Source organism: Drosophila nasuta, chromosome 2R (assembly GCF_023558535.2).
Source record: "Drosophila nasuta strain 15112-1781.00 chromosome 2R, ASM2355853v1, whole genome shotgun sequence".
NCBI lineage: Eukaryota > Metazoa > Arthropoda > Insecta > Diptera > Drosophilidae > Drosophila > Drosophila nasuta.
This window is the reverse complement of record NC_083456.1, coordinates 9,165,326-9,187,266: the sequence shown is the minus strand read 5'-3', so window position 1 is coordinate 9,187,266 and position 21,941 is coordinate 9,165,326. Positions and strand designations below refer to the sequence as shown.

The 21,941-nt window shown below is 38.9% G+C and overlaps 1 protein-coding gene across 1 annotated transcript; it reads right to left on the bottom strand.

Annotated features, from left to right (window-relative positions):
* Window positions 1-14,075: 14,075 nt before the first annotated feature.
* Window positions 14,076-21,941, bottom strand: LOC132785574 (protein hunchback). Its single transcript, XM_060791727.1, has 2 exons — window positions 21,349-21,941; window positions 14,076-17,177 (listed from the first exon to the last, which is right to left on the bottom strand). The coding sequence occupies exon 2, from the start codon at window positions 17,150-17,152 to the stop codon at window positions 14,681-14,683; it is 2,472 nt and encodes an 823-aa protein (XP_060647710.1). The 5' UTR covers window positions 17,153-17,177; window positions 21,349-21,941; the 3' UTR covers window positions 14,076-14,680.

Sequence of the window (21,941 nt, the reverse complement as noted above, 5' to 3'; positions counted from 1 at the left end):
ATCACATTTATTGCAATGCCCTTTGGCATTGACAACAGGCGAAGATCTGAAACGCAAAGGGCCAGGACAAAAGGAAAGCGGGTGCCAAAGGGCGAAGAAGGAGAAGGTCAAAACAATGGCCGACGGTTGCACAAAAGGAGCAGCAAGCAAGCGCGCGCGCGTCTCAGACAGACACCTTTTTGAGGTCGTCTTAGAGGTCAACGGGGGACTTACTTCACCCAAGGGAACGATCTTGAGTTTGCACTCAAACCATTTAGCTCTCTCCTGGTACATTGAGTGTTTTCTAATGGAAAAGGGGATGAATTTTCCTCTAGCATACTCGTAAGTTCCCTCTCTATCTCTCTTCCTCTGTCTGTTGTGCATTTCAGCTGAGTGAGTTCAGTTTGCCACTTGGGCGATCCATCTTGTCCAGGCAGCACAACACAGGACACTTCCGGATTGAATACAATTGTCATGCGGCAACAATTGCGCTTTTCATAATACACACATATATTTCTTTAATGTTTGTTTCTTCCGATTGTTTGTCACCTTTCAGTTTGCTTCATTCTTTGCTGCAAATGGTTATTGGTTTTTTAGATCATGTTACGTTTTTTGTTTGTCCAACACATAAGAAGAATCCATGTCAGTCAGATCTTGGCTACAAGACAAACGGCTAACTTGGGCAACAGTAGTAGACAAGACAAGAAGGGGAAGAAGGATGAGGTAAAGGAGCAGCCGCCATTTCTTGGCGCCCATAAAAATTAAACGAAAATTAAGCGTAAACATGAGAATTGTGTCACATAAATATTCCCCCGAGAAAAAAAGGGAGCATAGCGATCACTGCACCTTGCCAGCAACTATTTTTAGTCCTTTCGGCATCGGTCTCAGTATCAGAGCTGCAGCTGTTGACTCGTTCTCCTCTCGTATTTACATCTGCACAGTCTGCTGGCTACAGTTGACTTATGCGCTGCTGAGGTTGCTACTTGATTAACACATGTCCTGCCGCCATGCGGGCGTATCCCTGACATGCACATTGTACATAATTCTCGACGCGTTCGAGTTCGAGTTTACGGGAGTCGAAACAGCTTCGACAATATGTTAATGCTTAGTTTGTTGATGCTCTTAACTCATTCATTATGAATTGGAGGTGCTAAGTGTGCCACATGTGTGTGGCGCACTGCAAACTTACAACGCTGCACAGCGCACTGCATACGAATATACATATACATATATTCCCTATAAATGGTATTCATCAACTTACTTATCCAAATAGCTCTTTATGTAACTTTCAAACATATATATACAGCTTAGATGTTGGAAAGTGGATCGCATCAAACTAATGGGACTTATGATTTTTATGGCTTTCATCATGAATAATGATTAATGTTGAGTAGTTTTATAAAAATTATAGAAATCATTTTTTTGCAACTTATTTTTAAACAGTACAAAATCTGCAGTATCGTCAAAAATGCTGGATTTTGCCATATACTATAAAATTGTAACTTCTAATCGCATATAGAACAAAGTTATTATAACTCAGCGTATAACAGCTACAAAAATATATAAAGTGTTCAATAAACAATTTACAATGTTTATAATGTAAAACTATTGAATCCATATGAATACTCTTATCTAAGCTCCATGCAATTTTTGTGTCTTATCTAATCTATATGCATGGATAAGTAAAATAAAAATAGCTGAGAGCATTCAGAGTTAGAAATTAGAAATATTCTTAGTAAGAATATCACGTAAAATAAAAAAAATACAGATCCAACTCATGCGGTTTTGTCATCAACGCACTCATCATAATGATAAAGCACGATTTGTAATTAAAATAATTTTTTAGTTTCACAATCGCTAAAACCACAGAGTTTTCCATGCTCTATAGAGAATGCCACAAGATTGTGATCTATGGATATGAATGATCGTTAAAATACAATAAATACAAAGCATATAAAGCATACAATCAATCATAAGCAGACACGCAAATCCTTAAGGAAATCAAACAATGACGCCATGAGCGCACGAGGGAAGAATCTTGAACTGAGCTGAGCTAAGGTTAAGACGACGATTTGCCAGGGTGAGGCAATGTTGCGCGTGCTCAGCACACGCTCCCATTAAATGTTTACGCTATTACGCCAGCCAAGCATTCAGGCAGAGAGTCGGGACAGAGAAAGGGACCCAAGGATCACTCCGGAAATACACAAATCTTGCGCGCCAATGTCGCGACCCTTGATGGCATTTGGCTGCTGCTGCTGTTGTTTCGGTGCACGCGTCTTCTTCTGATTGTAGCCTGACCCCGGGGTGAAGTTAAAAAATTAGAGAGTTTGCTTCACAAATGATTTTCTTATTCTTGGTCCTTTGGGGGTTTGTTTGTTTTTCCACAGAAGTGAGAGAAGATTCAAATGAGTGCGGGGTTAAGTTGGACCAATGCAATATGTGTAGATCTTTGGCGCGACCTTTAGCAACTTGACATCTGCCCGTTATGGAGCTCTACACTAATTTCTGGTAGTTTTTCATAATGTTCCAGACATTAAAATTTGTTCCCTTTGTGTTTTAAGCGATGTCTTAACAAACTGTCTGTGTGTGTGTGTGTTCTTTACTTGTAAAGCAGAGAACATAGAAAAATTGAGACATGAATTGGCGTTACAGATTTTTTGCTAAAAGTCGCTGTCAGCTTGAATTTAACGCCAATTGCACAGCTCACAAAAAACGACTAAAGATCGAGAGGGGATTGCGATTTCATGGCTATCTGCCATGTCACGATCGCACCAATTAGAGTCCGGCACAAAGGACATCTCGAAGGAGACACAATCAAAAAGAAAGGAATTCACTTCAACTAATCCCGTCAGCGTGTGATTGGCATGCTGTAGCTCAGCTAGGCTCAGATCAACTTGGAGATTTCAATCAATGAATGAAAATGCAACTCGAATTCCGATTTAGATTTAGATCGCCAACAATATGAAAATGTCACGCTTATCTCTGGCTGGAGTCTAGACCATTTGATGGCAGTTGCCTTTTCCTGTGCCCTTGGCTTATGTTGTGGTTTTAGCTCAAAAGGATGTCAAGACCGGGGACCAGTTTCAGTTACAGTTTCTTTTCTGTAGCCTGCGCCTGTTGTTGTTTTTGTAGCCCACGCCGCCGCACGTTGATGTCACACCGGGCAGCGGGCATATGAAACCGGATGAAACATGAAAATAATAACAATATGAGTGCGTATCCTGTGCCAGGATATTGGCGCGCTGCCACATTGAAATCGTATTTTCATGACAACAACGAAACAGATTTGCCCCGAAATGAGATGCAGGCGTTGTTGCCATTGCCACAGCCACCGCTGCTTGTGTCCCGTGGTTCTTATTCTCCTACTCTTCTCTGTCTCTGTCTCTATCTCTATCTCGGTCTCAGTCTCGTCCACGGACTCCTCCTCGTTCTCGCCGCGTGCCCGTCCATTTTGGCACTGTCATTGTGCTGACGACCGTTATTTGAATGACATTTAAATTTGTGCAGAGACCTGAACTCAGCTCACAATTCAGCAGGCTGCCACTTCATTGTTTCGCCAGCATTGGGCGTCAATTTGTTGTTGCATCGAGGCACGAATTACGAGTGCATACTCTTATTATGCGATGACTCACTCCACTGTGCACTCCGAGTAGGAGCACCGACAGATGTCGGTGAACAATAAGGATCTTAGCTGTTGAAATTCATTGCGATTCATTTAAAATAGTTCGGCATGCATATGTAATGATTTTCTTTAAATCTCACGATTATATTCTCAACAGATCAAGACTTATTTATTACCAAATTTATCAAATTTAATTTAAAACAGTTTAGATTATTACAAAAATCAATTACAATAAATATATTAATTCAATAAGTTAATACTTAACATATAATATATATTTTATTATGAGTCAAAGAAAATGCTCAATAATGTTCTCAAATAAATGTTCAAATATTAATTTTAATATTTAGTATTTGATAATAAATAATATAACTTCAAATTATACATATAAGTTATATACTTGTATACTTATCATTTCAAAAATCGTAAAATTCCTAAAGGATATTTTAACATCTACCTCAATTGAATCCTCACATTGATATTGGTGTTGCTCATAAAAAAAACGATCAGTTCCAAACCACGCCCAATTTGAACACCCCTAAAAAAAGAAAACGGAAATCATTCCACTTCAAAGGTTAATCACATAATGAGACCTCACATGGATCACGATATCTACACCAATTACCATGTCAATTGCATCGTGTGTATAAAAAAACACACCCTATAAAAAATGCGCGATAAGTGGCGCTAAGAACCACATTAGGGGTGCGTATGTGACTCCTCGATTACAGCATAATATAAAAAACGGGGCGAGGGGAAAGCAACAGGCGCCGCGTAGCAAAGGGCAAGGGATCAGGGAAAATGAAACAAAAAAAAAACGGAAGTTGTTTTTTTTCCTTTTTATGAAGTGCTGCCTTTTTATTGGTGGTTAATTTGAGTGTGCACTCAATATGATGAGGGTAGCTCAATGTCGATGTCGATGATGATGCAACAAGTATGTGGCACGGGCCACGGTAAAAAGAGCAACAGTGAAAGGATAAGGATAGAAGGGTTCCCTCTTCGTTTAGGCTATTTATATAAACGTGTGACAAGGGAAGGGTTTATCTCGATGTATTTCTTTTGATTGCCTAATGTGTTGAAAAGTAAAGTAGCTCTGCCAAACGTTTCGGGCACACATTTTCAAGTTCAATGCCAGGGATCTTGTGGTGCCACGCGTCCAAAAATGCCGACACTTCTGTGTAATCCCCTCGCGTTGATTGGCCCGCCATTATGGCGTGTCTATTCTTACGTGATCTGAAACAATACGAGGAGCTCTCTATAAATAAAAGCAAACACTTTAAACTCTTTTTCGGCACTCGTCGGGAACATTTCATTTTGTTTTTATTGCCTTCCGTTAATTTGGAGTTCTCCGTCCCCTCGATGGTGACACGGAGTGTGCGCAAAGGGATTATTGAGAGGGGGCTTACACGAAGTAGGGGAGATGGATATATGTGGGGACTTTAATGTGGTTCGGGTGATGGAGTGAAGATCTCAATGGTTGAGGGTTGGGTTTCATGGCGACAACAAGAAAATGGCGATTCATAGAAAATATCAAAGAGTTTTCCATTCCCAATACTTATTAATACTATAAAAATTAACTAAAATAGAAATTTAATACAATTTAGAAAGTTCATTATTTAAAAATAATGCTACGCTATATAATTTAAGTATAAATACACTAAATCGAATTAATTAATTGAAGCAACTATAAAAGCTAAATGTTTTAAAGGAATACCAAGTACAAGTAAAAAAATTGATGTAACGAAAAACTGCAAAAATAGATCAAAGGTATTTGGTATATAGATATACTACATACTACATTCAAAATATACCATAGAGAACAAATTACATCAGATTTTCAGCAACTAAGATCGGACAGATTATTTCTTAAATTACTTTTATGATGTGTATTTATTATGCTATTATTGAACGCAGTCTCGCTTTAAAATGAATTACGATTTATATTCTGTTTCTAATGTAAAACAAACTTAATCTGTGTGTAATAAGAACAGCAAAAAAGTATAACTTTTATAGTCTCTAAGATTTGGAATATAACTTGTCGGCTGTTGACGCAGATCAAGAATATAATCATATACCTTATGTGGTCGCCTAAGATCCTTCTGCCTGTTACATATGAACATATTCAGTACGCCCACAAAGTGACGAAGTAGCGTTGTTGAGTATATGGTAGATTCAACAACGCTACTTCGTTATCAAATTATAATTTTATAATCTCGGCGAATGGAAACATAATAAACTTCGCAAGTGATCTAATATATACTCAACTTCGTTATCAAATTATTATTTTACAATCACGGCGGTTGCAAGCACATTTCAAGCAGCTAAGCTCCTTCTGTATGTTGCATATATACATATGTATGTACATAATACACTCATATATAATCAACTTCGTTATCAAATTATTATTTCACAATCACGGCGAGTGCAAGCTGATTTTAAGCAGCTGTTACAGTTGCAAAAAATTGGAATGAAAAATCACCACTTCGTTCGATGTGTTGTTAGAAGAAAGAACACAAATGAAAAAGGGTTAGAAATCATCAAAGTAACACCTTTATTTAAGGGGTTTTCCGCTGTGCTACGCAAAATGTTTGTATTTTTGGATGAAAAGCAAGAGAATTGTCGTTGCACTACTCTGATGATATTGCTGATGCTGATGTGGCAAAAATCAATGTGCCGCATGGATATGTGGCAATGGAAATGGCAAAAACTACGTCCTCTCCCCTTTCGATCGGCAGCAGTTGAATTGAATTGATGACCAGCTGGAAAATGTGCTTAGCCCTAAACAATTGAATCAATAATCAAAGAAAATATGTGCAACATAATGGATGCACTTCACGTTGAACAAATAAATAGACGACAGCTCGGCCCTGATGGATGCGGTGGCAGTCAACATAATCACCTGCCTGCCACCAAAATGGAAAGGATTGTGTGTTTGCAAGGACAGCTGATGATTTCCATATTGAATGTAGACTGCGATATTCCAGCATGCTTCGCTGGCAGTTAACGGAAATTCGAGACCAATATCCGCCCATCCTTGATATGTGAGTCGGAATGACAACTTTACTCGTATCTCTCGAGATATCATTTGACACCTGTGTAAGTTGTTTTGGACTAATAATAATGATACCTGGTCGGAGCATCTCTAATTGCTCACATTACATTGAATTTCCAGCTGACATTTGCACTTCTGGCCTCACAAAGACCAATAAGTCGAACCATTTTGCGACCAGATACCAAATCTATTCATCAGCAACATGTGTTCCTTAAGAAAGTAAAAAGTATCTGTTACCGAAAGATACAAAATAAAAAAACAACAAAGGCAACTACCTGTTTATAATTCACATGCTAACAACAAAAAAAGAAGAGAAAAAACCAAAAAAATAAAGAATTGCAAAAAAAATCGATTCATTGAGCATTGTCGAATAGTTGCTGTGGATATTACAACCCTCCTCTGAGGGGTGGTTTTCCCTTACCCACCCTATTGTAAGGCATATGCATTTTTCGCATCGCATTTCGAAACATTTTTTGCTTGCATTTTGGGTTGTTTTTTGGGTTGTTTTTTGAGCGTTTTTTCTTCTTTTTTTTTTGGTGTTTGTTGCACTTTTTTTTCTATATTTTGATTGGTTGTAATCTCATTTTTTTATGTGCGAAGCGTTAAATTGTTGGGGTTTTTCGATGTCGTAATAGGCGTTAAATGACTTTTTAGCTTGTGCTGCAAACATTTTGATTGGTTCACAAATTGAGGGACAAATTGCATAAATTGAATTGATTGTTGGTGCTTTAAGTGTGCTCTTAAAGTGTTTCAGGCTTTTTTAGCTTCTTTATTGGATGAGCTCCCAGGCATCTACGATTACTCTGTTGACCCGGGGACATCTGCGTCGCCGTCACAGCGCAAATAGAAAGAAAGGCTGTGGAACCAAAAAAAAAAAAAAAAAAATAACAAAGTAGGAAAATAGGAAAATGTGTAGGAAGGGGGGAAATCGAATTCAATCGTGAGTAACCCACACAATTTTTATTGTTTGTGCGCGGCAAATGTAGCAAACTGTCCAAACGAAGGAATATAGTGAACGGTCAAACGAATCCACGAGACTCGCCACTAAGCGTCTGTCCGCCAGTTCATCTGTCCAGTGCAAATAGTCGAGGACGCAAAAGGATGGGCTGACTAGGACGCGTGTGCAACCCCCACACTCACACACACACACACACACAGTTGGCAGGCACACGCTGCTGTCGTTTATTTCGACTTCCTTTTTCTCTATAGCGGATGCTGGACATTATCGATGGCATAGCAACGACAACGACAACAACAACAACAGTCAAAAAACAACAACAATGAGATTTTTTTTGTTTCCATGCTGCATGCATACGAGTATATGCCCATGTTTGTGTGTGTGCATACATATATATATGTATATTTTTAACCATTGTTATTTTACGTTAACTAAAGTGCCATCAGGGGCAGATGTTTTTTTTCTCTTCTATCTCTCAGTGCTCGTCATGTAGGCGATTCTAGTTCTCCATCTCCGTTTCTCCCTCCCTTTCTGCCAACAGATTTGAATGCGAGTGGACATTGACGAAATCTACAAATTTTTTGTTGTGTAAGAAGACAAACAAACGATTATAAGTCCACTATCTTTTACTGATTTTATTACACATTTCTTATCACGACTCATAGTAATTGGCTAAGTAAAATCGAGTTCGATTATCGTATCTCTACGAGTAGCTTAACAAAAGCACAGTAAATTAATTGGAAAAAAATTTTAAAATTTAGAATTTTTTATTTTGTATTCTGAATCTTTAACTTAATGCCTTTGCTCAACCAATTAAACATTTTTTTTAGAATTTCATGAATAAAGTCCTGATTGTTGTTTATTACCTTTCTCCTCAATTTTTGTTATATTTTTGTAAATACCATAAGCCGAATCTTTTTAAATTTTAGGAGCTATAGTATAACCTTTTTCCCACATCTAAGAAATTGAACATCGTAAAGTAAAAATGTTAAGTTGGAGTATTTTTTAAATATAAAATGTATATTTTTATTTTTTATTTAAAAATACAAATTTTTATAATATGTATAATTTAAAAATATTTACATATATTTAAATAATATTAAATAATATTAAATCCACTGTACAATTTATTTAATATTATTTTTATAGAGTTTTTAAGTCATAGTTAGTCAATTGTTAATAAATTCGATTGTAGGAATTTCGTTATTTTGGTTTCTTTGTCGAGTTTTTGTTTCTTTTTAAAGATTTTTTAGGTGAGACATTTCAGTTGCTAAGAAATTCGTTTTTGTCGAGTATTTGTTTCGTTTTTAAGATTTTTGTTTATGTCAAGTTTTTTGTTCGAAATTGTTAATGACGAGCTTTTATATATGATTGAACCCAATTTGCGAAAGCGACTATAAGACAAAATATTAAAGCAAAAAGAAGCACCCCCATCAATCCAGGTTGGTGATGAGTTTGACGTCTATTAGTATTTAACAGCATGTCGCATTTTGATGTTAAGGTTTTGAAGATGTCTTTTTTGTCATGCAAATAACAATGCACCGATGCTTTTTGAGTCTGTAAATATAGTTGCAACTTTTGCAAATATACCTCAATTAAAATTAAATTGTAGTATCTACAAACCTTTGTATGCTCAAAAAGCTGATGAAGATCTGGGTCGTTGCAATTGCAGTCAAATGGATTATGATTAATTCCAAGTTGCAAATCCTGACTTATTCCAAATATTTCCTTAGGATTGGTCAAGGAATTATAGTTGAAGTTGATGGTATGCAAGCTCTTGAAAGACTCCGTTAAATTGTCAGGCAAATGTTCAATTAGGTTGCGCGAAAAATCAAGTAGCCGAGTTTCGTTAAAATTATACTGATATATTTCGAATGGCATCATTGAGTAATTATTGTTTTGTAATAATATTGAATACGGACGAGATTCCGATAAACATTTAAAGTTAATATTGGTACGATTCGAACAGTTAGCCAGAACTTTTGATGTGCCGACTAGATCACACCCACAGTCCCGATGTATGAGAACACTTTTCGTATTAATTATGCTTAAGAACAAATAAAATAATAGAGCCTTCATTTTGACGATTCAAGCGGATAAATAACACGACAACTTCTTTTGAACAGGTCTGCTTGCCGTGAAATCTTGAGAAATAATAGCGACACAAAATTGTCGAACTGTTAAAAGCTTTCTTATCTAAAAGCCACTGTCTAAATAAAAAAAAATGGCTATGACTACGATTGGTTATCGAACTGCAGTCTAGTGCAATGTATATGCACAATACATTCAAATAAATGACGGAAAACCTCGGTTCTTTTCTATTCTGGTCGAATGTTACGTTCGCCCCATGTACAAAACCCATAAGAAAAAAAGTTGGTTCGAAAGGTAAAAGAACTGAGTGGCAGAGGAAAAAGGCTATAAGAAGCGTTTTTTACAGTTCAATCTGAAAGTGAATTTAATTAATTTCTTAATGTCAATTAATTGAATTTTGTAATTGAAAAAAGTTTATGCATATGATAATATGCGTGGAGGACACTGCGGGTTAAACTGTTGACTTATTACATCAGAAGCTGCGATTATTGGGTTTTTTAATTTCAACCTTTAACTTTAAATACAACTGACTGTTGGTTGATTTCTATAGATGTATTAAACTCGTTGAACAAATAATGTATTAAGCTATAAACAATTTTTAACATTTTTTTTGTGACTCATATTTGTTTTTATTTTTGTTTACTTTGATAAGAGTTGAATTGGACTATATGCACGTATAAATTGTGAAAGTCATGCCAAGTTCCGCAACCGAGGAAGGAAGGTTTGCAAACCAGGAAAAATAAGTGTTCACTGATAACCTATTGAATTATACGTTAATAATATAATAACCATTTAAGTTTTGAAGAAAGTGTTAATTATAATATTACTCTCGGATATCTGAAATATTTTACTTTTTATTTGTCATCACTTGTAGATTATAAGCACTACCATCATTAAAACTAAACTGAAACCATCAATCACTCGAATCCTATTGATACGTCACACAATTTTCTGATTTTATACAGTTTAGCATATCTCTCATTAAACATGTTTGCAATTGGTTGCGGCTTCTGCAATTACAAAGAACGAAAGCAATTGTATGTGATGAAACTGTTTATGGAGGTAGTTTTTGGTGGAGATCCGTTTTTGTAGAATTAAGGTTATTAATGTAAGTTGCAAAAATATTTGGAGTAAAGAGCATTTTACTTTTCAAGGAATAGAAATTCTGATTTAAAAAAAAATCATAAATTTTTTAACTTAAGATCTATGGGATATTTAATATAATAAATAATCTTTCAACGATAATATGGCTGAGCTGCGAAAGAAATGCGATAATTTAGATGATGCCAAAACAATCACCTGGTTGAGGAGCAGTTTATCTTTTGTTGTCTAGCTTGTTAGCAGCGCCTACTTAAAAATTTGTTCCACCTACCACATAGGAGTGCCCAACCAGCGGACCTTGGTCAGCTGTTGGACTGGTCGAGGAAAGGAAAAGTTGTTGGCGGCAGGCGGGCGAGCGTGCGCAATTCCAGTGAAAATTGTTTACAGAAATAAATTATCGGCTATTCAGCAAATCCTTCGACGCGTGTGAGGGTGAGGACGTAACTCAGAGAGGATGAAAATGGCCATCTTAGGTGCCGACATGACGTCACGCTCGGGATCAGAAGCAAGGTCTATAATTGGCCACAGATGCTGGTTCATGGTGCAGTTTTTGGTAATGATTATGCGTAAAACTGAACAATTTATTCGTGTGGCAGTTCCTAATGTGGGCGCCAAAGACAGAGAGAAAAAGAGAGAAATAGCAATCAACAGCTCATCGACATCAGACAACAACTGTTTGATAAGGATAAGGGCATCGTGTTCAGCACGCAGGGTAAGAGTAGCGCCTCATGGTCTATGGTCAAGAATAGTTATGAGTATGTGTGCAAGTGTGTGTGTGTGAGTGCGTATCGATGGCTTTTTACGGCACCCTTGCGTGTATCAATCAACTAAACACCCACACACTATGCACTCACAGTCAGTCTACTATATATCTCTCCCACCCCTCAACTCCTGTACATTATTAACCCCCTTTTTTCGTCGCAGCCCATGCAGCGCATTGCCAGTTTTGGCATAGTGAAAAACCTTGTAACACTTTTCGAACCAACTTCGAACAGCCTCGAATTATTTTGGAATTGCTACTTGGCTTATTTTTAGATGGACAGCGTCTAAAAATGGCTACTCACATCCCAACCGAACACCAAAGCAGCCCAACTTTAACTCCAACTCCCACTCTTACTTCAATTCTAACGGCAACTCAATACATGTGTGTACATATATGTATGTATGTGTGCATTCAATATGGCGTGTGCACTGCTGATTTTTTGTAGCCTTCAATGTTGTTGATAGTTCTGGGGGTGGTTCTATTGTAAATACCTATTTTATGTTCAGCCCTGTGGGAGATTTTTCCGTGGCATTAATAATACTTTCATGTTTACCATTGTGTGCTGGCTGCTGCGGTTCTTATGTAGATTGTCGGATAAGCCAAACGAAATAAGCATGAAGGGTAACTACAAAATGGATGCATTCCACACACACACACACACACACACACACACATACATCCAACTGCACACTACATTTTGGTGTGGGGTAGATGACAAACTCACTTAGTCTAGTGTTCAAATATAGCTAGAAAACAACTTATTACTTTCCTATTTCTTTGTGTCGCTAAACAAGCTCTAAATGTCTCTATAAGAGTGATTTTTATATATATATATATACTACATAACTTTCATTAACATAATACTTATAAGTAATGCTACTTAAAATTCCATATATAATTAAATACTCTTACTCGTAACTTTAACTTTGATCTCTGCAATAAGCTTTAAAAAAAATCACAGAAAAATAATAGAATAGGACCAAAAGGTGCAAAATGAGCAACAGCTGTCAAGAGAATAAGGGAAGACGAGAAGAAAACAAAAAAGTGAACTCATGGCATAGATGAGAAACCCAAATTACACCTTTCAAATGGTCAGCAGACAGTCGGACAAGCATTTCAAACAGTTGGATATCCTCAATGACCCCGGCTAGTTCCACTTAACAAACCAGATTCTTTACTTCTTTGTGAGCGCAGAGTTTTTTGTCTGTGGCCCGAACAAAGGGCCGCAAGGATGGCAGGACAAGACCACAAGCCGAGATAAGAGACGATTGCAAGGATCTTTAGGTAGCACAATAAGGTTAGGGTCCTGCTTGGCCAGATAAACATCTTGAAAGTCGCTTGTGTGTGCCACAAGCCAAAATGATGAAAGTCCATTGAGTTATTAGCTATTTAAGTGCGGTCAAATGATCAGGAGTCTGCTCTTGACTTCGACTAAAAGGATATGCAAAATCGAATATCAGATGCGATCTTAAGCTTTAACTGTATTACTCAAGACCACCATCAATGTGCAGTCCCCTAATTTCCAGTGTCTCATAAATATCAATTATGCTTTGGCTGCATAATTTTTAATGAGGAAAAACGGTATTTCTTTCGAATGAAAATTGAAAATTATTTAATGAACAAATATTCGAAATATTCATTTGTCCCCAGTCCAAAAATGCTGCAGCCAATGGCAAAGAAGCTGAAAAACCTATTTATAAAATACTCAAAAACTCAACAAGAAAACTGCGTTTAAGGGACGGAAAAAGAAAAAGTAGTTTCCACTCAAGAGCACGCGACAGTTGTTGTTGACGTCGTCGATTCGAAGAGCGCGTGACGAACTCCCCGAACAATCCTCGATCCTCAATACTCGATCGATCCCTCTCTACTTCATGTATAAGGCGTTTCCCCATGCGCGTGCTTATGCGTTTCTCATTATTATATCATTTTCTTTTCTTTCCGTTTTCACGCAAAATACCAGTAATCGATCAATAGAAATTCCTAGACCTTTGTGAGATCTGCAGAGTCTCTCGTTGGTACAATTTGCTTTGGCTAGCCCGCACTTAATAGTTTGATCGTTTAGCAGATGATGGAGCAGTTTTCCCATTCTCCTAAAGCCGGCATTTTGTGACTGAATCATTAATCATATTTCATATAGAATAATAATTTGTATATTATATCATAAGTATATTGTTCTTTATTATATGTTCTAAATATATATTACATAAAAACATTTAGGAACTAATCTATACAATTGTTTTCAATAAATGGGATTCCTCGCACTGGGATTTTACTTAAATTTATCGAAACTAATGTAATTTTGATCCTTTCGCTCAGATTGCGTTAATTTCTTCTTTTTTTTTTGTAAATATTTGTTATTAGTATGCTATAATTAAATGTAATAAAATTGTTGTGGGCTTGGTATAAAATCTCTAGATTTGTACTTCCTTTTGATCTATTCAACATCGAAAATATTGTCATTATGCCAGAAAGAATTGCAGAGTTCAAATAGAAGAAAAATAAAATAATATAAAAAATAAAAATGTTGTTTCTTGTTTGTAATTGTGTGCGTTTATTTATTCGATTATTGTTAAACTTAAAAGAGAAATTATACTAACAAAATACTGAGAATACCAAAGGAAATAGCGCTGAGGTGTCGTTGTTTGTTTTTGTTTTAAGACTAAACTTTTTTTTTGTTCTTTTTTTTTTTCGTACAAAATTAAATAATACACTAATCTTTGCTTTAGAATTCGATTTTGGACTTTGGACTCTTTGCTGACTTGGCTTGACTTAAGAACTGAGAGCTTAAAGTAAGGCTTATATGCATGAGAATTTTTTTAACCTTTTTCAGGGTTATTTGTTCGGTTCGCGACATTCGTTTGGTTGATCAACTAAATAATACGGAAATTTGGAAATAAGATTGAGGAAAGAAGTGAGAATTGGGGTTAGTTAGAGATTACACATTGAGTTGTGATTAGGGCTTATGTCTAGTGTTAGCTTGCTGTATGGGTTTTTAGGCGTTATTTACAATTCTTGACAACAAAATCAAACTAAAATTACGAATATTTACAATTCTGGGCAACGAAATAGGTTAATAATAATAAGAATAACAATTGTGTGTGATGGGCCTCTGCTTTAGGAGTGGGCATTGCGAGCCATGTGCACGAAGAGTCCGACGGGTCCGTCGCATTTCTCGCCGCACATGTTGCACTTGAAGACATCGTCGCAGCTGTGGTAGCCCATGTGGATGGTGTAGAGCACAGCGTCCTTGAAGTAAATATCACAATACTTGCATTCATAGATGGCCGGCGAGCTGTTGCTGTTGCTGCTGATGGCGCTGCTGCTGCCTGTGGATGAGGATGAGCTGGAGACGGAGGCTGTGGCTGTGGCAGTGGCGGCAACAACAGACGCTGAGCTCGACACGGAGACGGAGGCAGTGGCTGGAGGTGCTGCATTGCTGCTGGCATTGGAACTGTTGCCCGAACTGGATGCTGTTGAGCTGGCACTGGTGTTTGCCTGTGGCACATGGCTGGTTTCCATCGACTCATCAGCCGAACTGGCACCCGAGCATGGATCATCGGCCAGCTGCTTGACGACGCTGCTCCCGGCAATGGGTGACGAGGCAGTGGGCAGCTTTAAAGGCTGTTCCGGTGATGACATGGCGGCAGACTTGAGGTGCAACAGTGTGTCGAGCTTCAGCACGCGTCCTTTGCGGCGCGACGCTGTGCTGCTGCTGATCAATGGTGTATCCTCGTCCTTGATCTTCAGATTCATGGCCATGTGATTAATGTGGCTGCTGTGTGGCAGCATCTCCTCCTTGATGGGTGTGCCTTGGGACAGATCCATTGCCGAATCCACTGACTTGCGCTCAAAATCATCGTCCTGGTCGTCGTCCTCTTCGTTATCGCTCTGTGCGGTTTGCTCGTGTTGTTGGTGCAGATATTGCTGCTGCTGTTGCTGGTGCTGCTGTTGGAATTGATCGTGCATCCGTGGCGACAATTGGGCCAGAACAGCGGCCTGCTGCTGGGCGGCAAGCATCTGCAGATTGAGATTCCAGTAGGGGAAAAAGGCCATGTTGTGGTTCTGTTGCAGCAAACTGGCCAAAGGCGGCAGCAAAGCACTAGGTAGACTGGGGGGCTGTTCGCGCTCCTGGCTGGCTACGCTCTTGGCCGGCGATGGTGGAGAAATAGCTGCCGCAGGTGTGGCTGCTGCTGTTGGGACTGCTGCTGCTGCTGGAGGCGGTGGAGCAACTGTTGTTGTGGATGGCAAGGGGAATCCTTGAAGTGCTGCCGAAAGCTGTGATGTTGCTGCTGTCACGGGAACAACCACGGACTGCTGCTGCTGCTGCTGTTGAGCAACTGCGGCGGCATTACTGCTGCGCTTGCTGGATCCGCTGCAGCTGGAGCTGCTTCCCGAGATGGACTTGCTCTTGGGTCCTCGGCGAGTGCCGTAGACATCGATGACAAGCGAGGGATTCGGTGTGCCATCCTCATCCAGAACCATGCCGGGCTTGTGACCATATTTGCGCAAATGCAACTTGAAGCTGTGGCAGTATTTGGTGGCATAATCGCAGTCGGCGCAGCGATACTGATACACCGAACTGTGCGACTTGCGATGCGAGTTGAGCATGGATTTGTTGACACATGTGTAGCTGCATTTGTCGCACTGGAAAGGCTTTTGATTCTTGTGCTTGCGAATGTGATACTCCAGATGATGCTTGAACTCGGTGACAAACGGACACTTGGCACACTGCAGAATCTTGTCCGGTTTCATGTGGGTGCGTGTATGTGCCCAAAAGTCCACCTTGGTGATGGCAACAACTCCGCATGTCTTGCACTTGTAGTTCTTCATCTTGCCATGCGAATTGTAGATGGGCATGCGGATGTTGGTATCATCATCCTCGGACTCGGCCATGTACTTCATGTCCTCGCTGGAATTGGACATCAAATCGTGTTCCTTCTCTGGCTCGGCACCATTCGATTGCTGGGACTTGGCCGGTGATTTTGGTGGCGTCACATCCATGGGAGGTGTGAGCGCCTGCAATTTGTCCCCAGTTTGCAGTGTGGCTGCAACACCAGCTGATGTTGCCGCTGTTGCTGTAAGTGTTGGCTGTGGACTGGGACGCATGTTGCTGGCGTAATAGTGCTGCATGGGATTGGGCAATCCTGGCGGGGTTAGCGGATTGAAGCCGCCTAATCCAAGATGATGATGTTGCTGCTGCTGCTGGTGTTGGGCGGCTTGGAAGTGTTGCTGGTATTGCTGCTGCTGCAACAGTTGCTGATGCAGTGTGACATCAAAGTGTTGCAGACTGTTCTGATCGTTGTTGCTGGGCGATGGCGTCATTGCCGCTGCACACAGCGTATCCATGGGCTGCTGCTGCTGTTGTTGTTGCTGCTGTTGCTGTTTCAGATATTGCTCCAGTTGAGTACTGGGCAGATGTGGCGATTGCCTTGGACTGCTGGCATTGCTGTTGTTGCTCTCGTGTTGCGGATGCTGTTGATGGTGCGACATGGGCTCCTGCTTGATGTTGGCGGCAAACATGCTGCTGTACCAGGCATTGTGTTGCTCATAGTTGGCCGACGCCGTGCTCGTCTCCCAGTTCTGCATCTTGGGCTGCTGTTAATGCTCACGGCTGCAATCAAGAGAGAGTGAGAACAAATCGTTATTAACTGCGCCTGCGTCAGGTTTTTTTTGGTGTTATATCTCCGGTTTTTTTTTAGCGTTTTTCTTTTTGCTTCTATTTTTATTTTTGCCACCCCTAAGCGTGCCACCGCCACCCTACTCCAATCGTAAGGGATGAGGCGTTTAGTGAGTGTTTTTGCCGAGGCTCAACAAAATGGCTAATACTGAACGTGGAAATTGTATATTTCGTATCCTGGCGTGCTCACCTATTCGATACTCGTGCTGGTTTTGATACTGATATATTCCAAATGTTATGTGGATGATCTAAACTGGTGATGATGATGATGATGATGGTGTTGCTTGAATGCGTCTGCACGCTGTAGAAACAAACTTGCGACTGACTGATGATTGCAAAATACTTTTGGCTTATATGCACGTTGCAGCGTTGCATGCGCTGCATGCGTTGCATGTGTGTGGCTCAGGTAGACGACGCACGCGTCAAGGGATTAGACGGGGAAAAAAAGGTGAGCCGAAAGTCAGGTATCGCGAGGTCGCGAGCTCGCGACTTCGCTCCTTGATCCCATTCAAGCTGGATTAGAGAACGCGACCAATAACAAAAGCCAGACCAAAAAGTAGGAAAGAAAAATTACGCACATTTGAATATGCGGATTTGGATTGATCCGGGCACAGAGAGCTTAAGCTATGCAGATTAGAACGCGAACACGCGAAATGCTACGAAATTTTCCCCTCGCACTGGATTAAAGTTAATCAGCGTGGATCAAAGTGCCCAGGAGACGGGATTTAGGCGGGAAGGCGCAGTCCTTAGACCTGCAAATCCACAAAGCCGTCTTCTTCACGGTAGACGCGTTTCGCGTTTAATAATAAAAAGCAAAAGGATTTAAGTTAATTGTCGGCAACAGGATCAGTGCTTAATCTATCTACCTTTCCCTTTCTTTCGAGCGGGACGCAACATTTGCACTAATGTCGTCTCTATTTTGTTAAAAGGATGACCAACAGCTGCACTATCAATTCTATTTCCTTCGGACATTACACGTTTAATAGTCATTTAATTTTTTACATATGCTCAGCGATTTATTTTGTGCATTCCAAAAATCTAACCGCGCCATCATCGCACCCAAATAGACGATGAGCAAAAATCGTATACAAATAGTTTTTTATTTATTTTTTTTTTTTTTAATTTCGGGCAATTAAAAATTCCAATAATACTCAAAAATGTTTCACGTTTTTTAAAATGATATTTTTTAAGTTAATGGTCCAAGAATAAAAAATGCTATAATATTTGTTTACTTTTATTTTTCACATGGTTTCTTTAAACATAAATTAATAAGCAAATTATTTTCAATGCCCTTGCTATATTTCGCATGAAACTCATTTTAATTTCAATTTAAACATTTCAAATTAATTTGTATTGAGATTTGTGCAAATTTTCAAATGCATTTTTAAAGAGTTCTCCAATTACTGAACAGCTTGCCATTGCCTTTCTTCCCCTTGCCATCCTTTCTCCTACGCGATTTGCGTAGTTTTCAAATAAAGCTATTATTATTCTATATTTTTTTTTGCGATTCCTTTTTTTTGTTTTTGTTTTTGCCTATTGCAAATTTCACTGCAGTTGGCGCATTTTTGGCCAATTGTTTGTGCTTTTAAGTAAATATTATTAAAAACGCAAAACGTCAGCAAAGTGCTATAGAACAAGAGTGTGTGTGTGTGGGCAGGGTAGGGGGAGGGGGTTTAGCGTTGCCTGGTAGCTGAAATATCTACAATAATCATAGCCGTACTTATGCATAATTGATGGTACAGGAAATTTGCGCTGCACAAGTTTTCCTCTCAATACGAGAGCAGTAAAAGCAACAAAAACAAAACAAAATAATAAGTATATTGTATAATGTGCTTAGCATATTTATTTAATTTAGCTAGTGATATTTTTAAGAACCCAAATTAATTGGCTTGTCAGTGCCGTGCAGCAGCAACAAAGAGTGCAGCGCTTGCAACTTGTCTGCTTTTTTTGCACACCCAACAACAACTGCAACAACAGCAACAAGAACAACAAAGGCAAAAACTAAAGGCCAAGTGTAAAATTAATATTACGCCGGCTACATGCCACTCTGTGGATGAAAGAGGCAGTCGGATAAGGGGGACAGGAGCAGTAGCAGCAGCAGTCGAGAGGTGGGCGCGAGGGGGAGGCATGCTGCAGGGGGATATGGGAAACGAGTGTGAATGCAACGCAACCGAAACTGCAAACTGCAAAGTAAACTAAACATGTGCTAGTCGTTTGGCCAACCAAGCAACCAACCCCCCAGCAGCCCACTCGCCACCCCCTTTGTAAAAATATCATGAAAATGGCAAAAATGGAAAATTCAGACGCAGAAAATGCGCCACAAAAAATGTTTTTGTTGTAAAATGGCAACGGCATCAGCAGCGGTTTTTGCGGAGCGGAGCGCAGAGATGCGGGATGCACAAACTGCACTAGATGAATGTGCATTATAAAAAATTATTTATATTTAGTTATTGTTGTTGTTCTTCGTGTTGTTGCTAGAACATCTTTTTGTTTATAGGATATGCATGTGTATATAGAGTACAAAATGTGTGTTTGCATGTTTTTAAAGAACGCCGCATGGAATCTGTGCTAGGGTGAGAGAGGAGCTTTCAATGCCAACGAGCACATTTAAAGATGCCTTCAGATATTTCGGATATGCTCGTCATACTTAAATCGTAACTCATCCATTCGATTTGTGCCACGTTCTATTGTCAGCGAACATTAAACGTGTACTAAAACAGCTGACAATCATTTTAGCATTTGTTGCCAACAAAAAAAAAAAATGATTTCGAAAAAGAATATAATAAATTTGATAAAATTGCTCGACTAGCAATTATCCTAATTATAAAAAACTATTTTCAAATTAATCAGTTTTTAATTAATTAAAAAATTATATCCTAAAAGAATTTAAACAACTTTAAAATAAATAAATTGCTGTCTATATTAGAATTTTAATATCATATAAAATGAAATTCATTATCTATTGGGATTTTTTAAAATACACTAAAAATGTAAAATAGTATTTTTTTTTGTGTCTATTATTCAGTTTACAAAAGAGTTCTCAAGAGCATATCGTTATTCGACAAAGAGGAAAAAGAACAACACGTAAAATTTGGCAGGCGAAAAGAGAAAAGCGAACAACGAGACAGGCATTAAAAAATTGCAACGTTGACTTTGAATTATAGTTGCATGTCTAAAATTAAAATATTAAAAAAGAAATTCAAAAGAAATTGCTAAAAAGTCTGAGACGAGGCGGCGAGTAAGAAAGGCGGGCAAAAAATACAACAAGCAGTCGTCGGACATGTAAACAAATAAAATTAGCTGCCAGGCAACGGCAACGGCAACGACGAGTGAATTGAACAGGGGCGGACTGGGGTCGTTCTTGGACAGGGACACAGCGGGCTGGGGGGAGGCGTGCCTGTTGCGGCGGGATCTAGCAAACTGCACGGGCAAAAAACAAGTTCGCTAGATCGGCTAAAAGCCAGACAGATTTTGAAATATTGTTTAAGAATTTTTGCCGTTGCATTTTCAGCAAATTATCTATGTGTGTTTGTGTGTATGTGTGCGTGTGTGTGCAATAGTGAGTGTGTCTCTAAGGTTAGGCGCAAAAAGAAGCAAACGACAACAAAAAGAGGAACACCATCAACTAGGGAATAGCAAAGAAAGCAAAAAAATAATAAGAAGGGTCATACTGCTAATGCTAAAGTCTACTTATGTAAATACTAGAGCTGTTGACGGTAATTAACATAGCAAAAACAATAATTGTTATTAAATAATTTTCGAAATAAAATTGTTTTCAATTCATCTGGATTGTGTACATAAATATTTGAAATGCCCACAGAGAACAATTAAAACAGGATTTATGATTTTTGTTATGCCTCAACATTTTGTTATTTGCGGTATTCTCTCGAAATTCGCACTATTTTGAAGCTTTAGCAAATTACAAATTTTGTTTATTTGTTTATGTGAAGCACAGCTGGCGAGCCTCGAAAGGGCAAACAACAAGCGAATAGTAAATCTATTACGATATATTTCGCTCATTATTTACTAAAGTTGCAATTAGCTAAATAACAACAACATGCATAGATTTTATAATTAATCAGAGTAAAGCGTATTATTTACATACCTTGGGCGACAGCACTGCAGATAAATCTCCAAAATTTTCGGGATTCGGTAATCGGGAACCGGAGGCTCTCGCGCTCTCTTCTACACTTGACCGCGGCACCGTTAAACTCAACAAAACGACGATAAATGTGCGTGCGAAACAAAAAACACACGCACTCACACACTCACGCACACGCGCACGCAGTTGGGAGGTGGTGTGTTAGTGTGTTGGTGTGTTGGTGGCTGCTCCTTTTTTGTCGTTTTTATCTATTTTTTTGGCTTTTGCTTTTTAGTTTGTTGTTTTTTTCGTTTTTTTGTATGCCAAGTTCGCGCATGTGCGAAATACCCGATTAAAGGCTGTTTTCTAATTTTCAAATCCTGCGCTAATGTTTAATTATTATTATAGAGCATTTAACACATTCACTAGTTCATTAGTTAATTTGCTTGTGTTGAATTTTAAGCTTATTTTTAAGAGCAATTTGTTGTTTTTGGTTTCGTTTTCGTTTCACTAGTCGTCCTTTTTGTGATTTTTGTGATACGGTTGTTTTGCGGATGCTGCTGTGACTGCTCCTAAGCAACGTTCGGCTTATGCGAGGCACTGAGCACGACTGACAC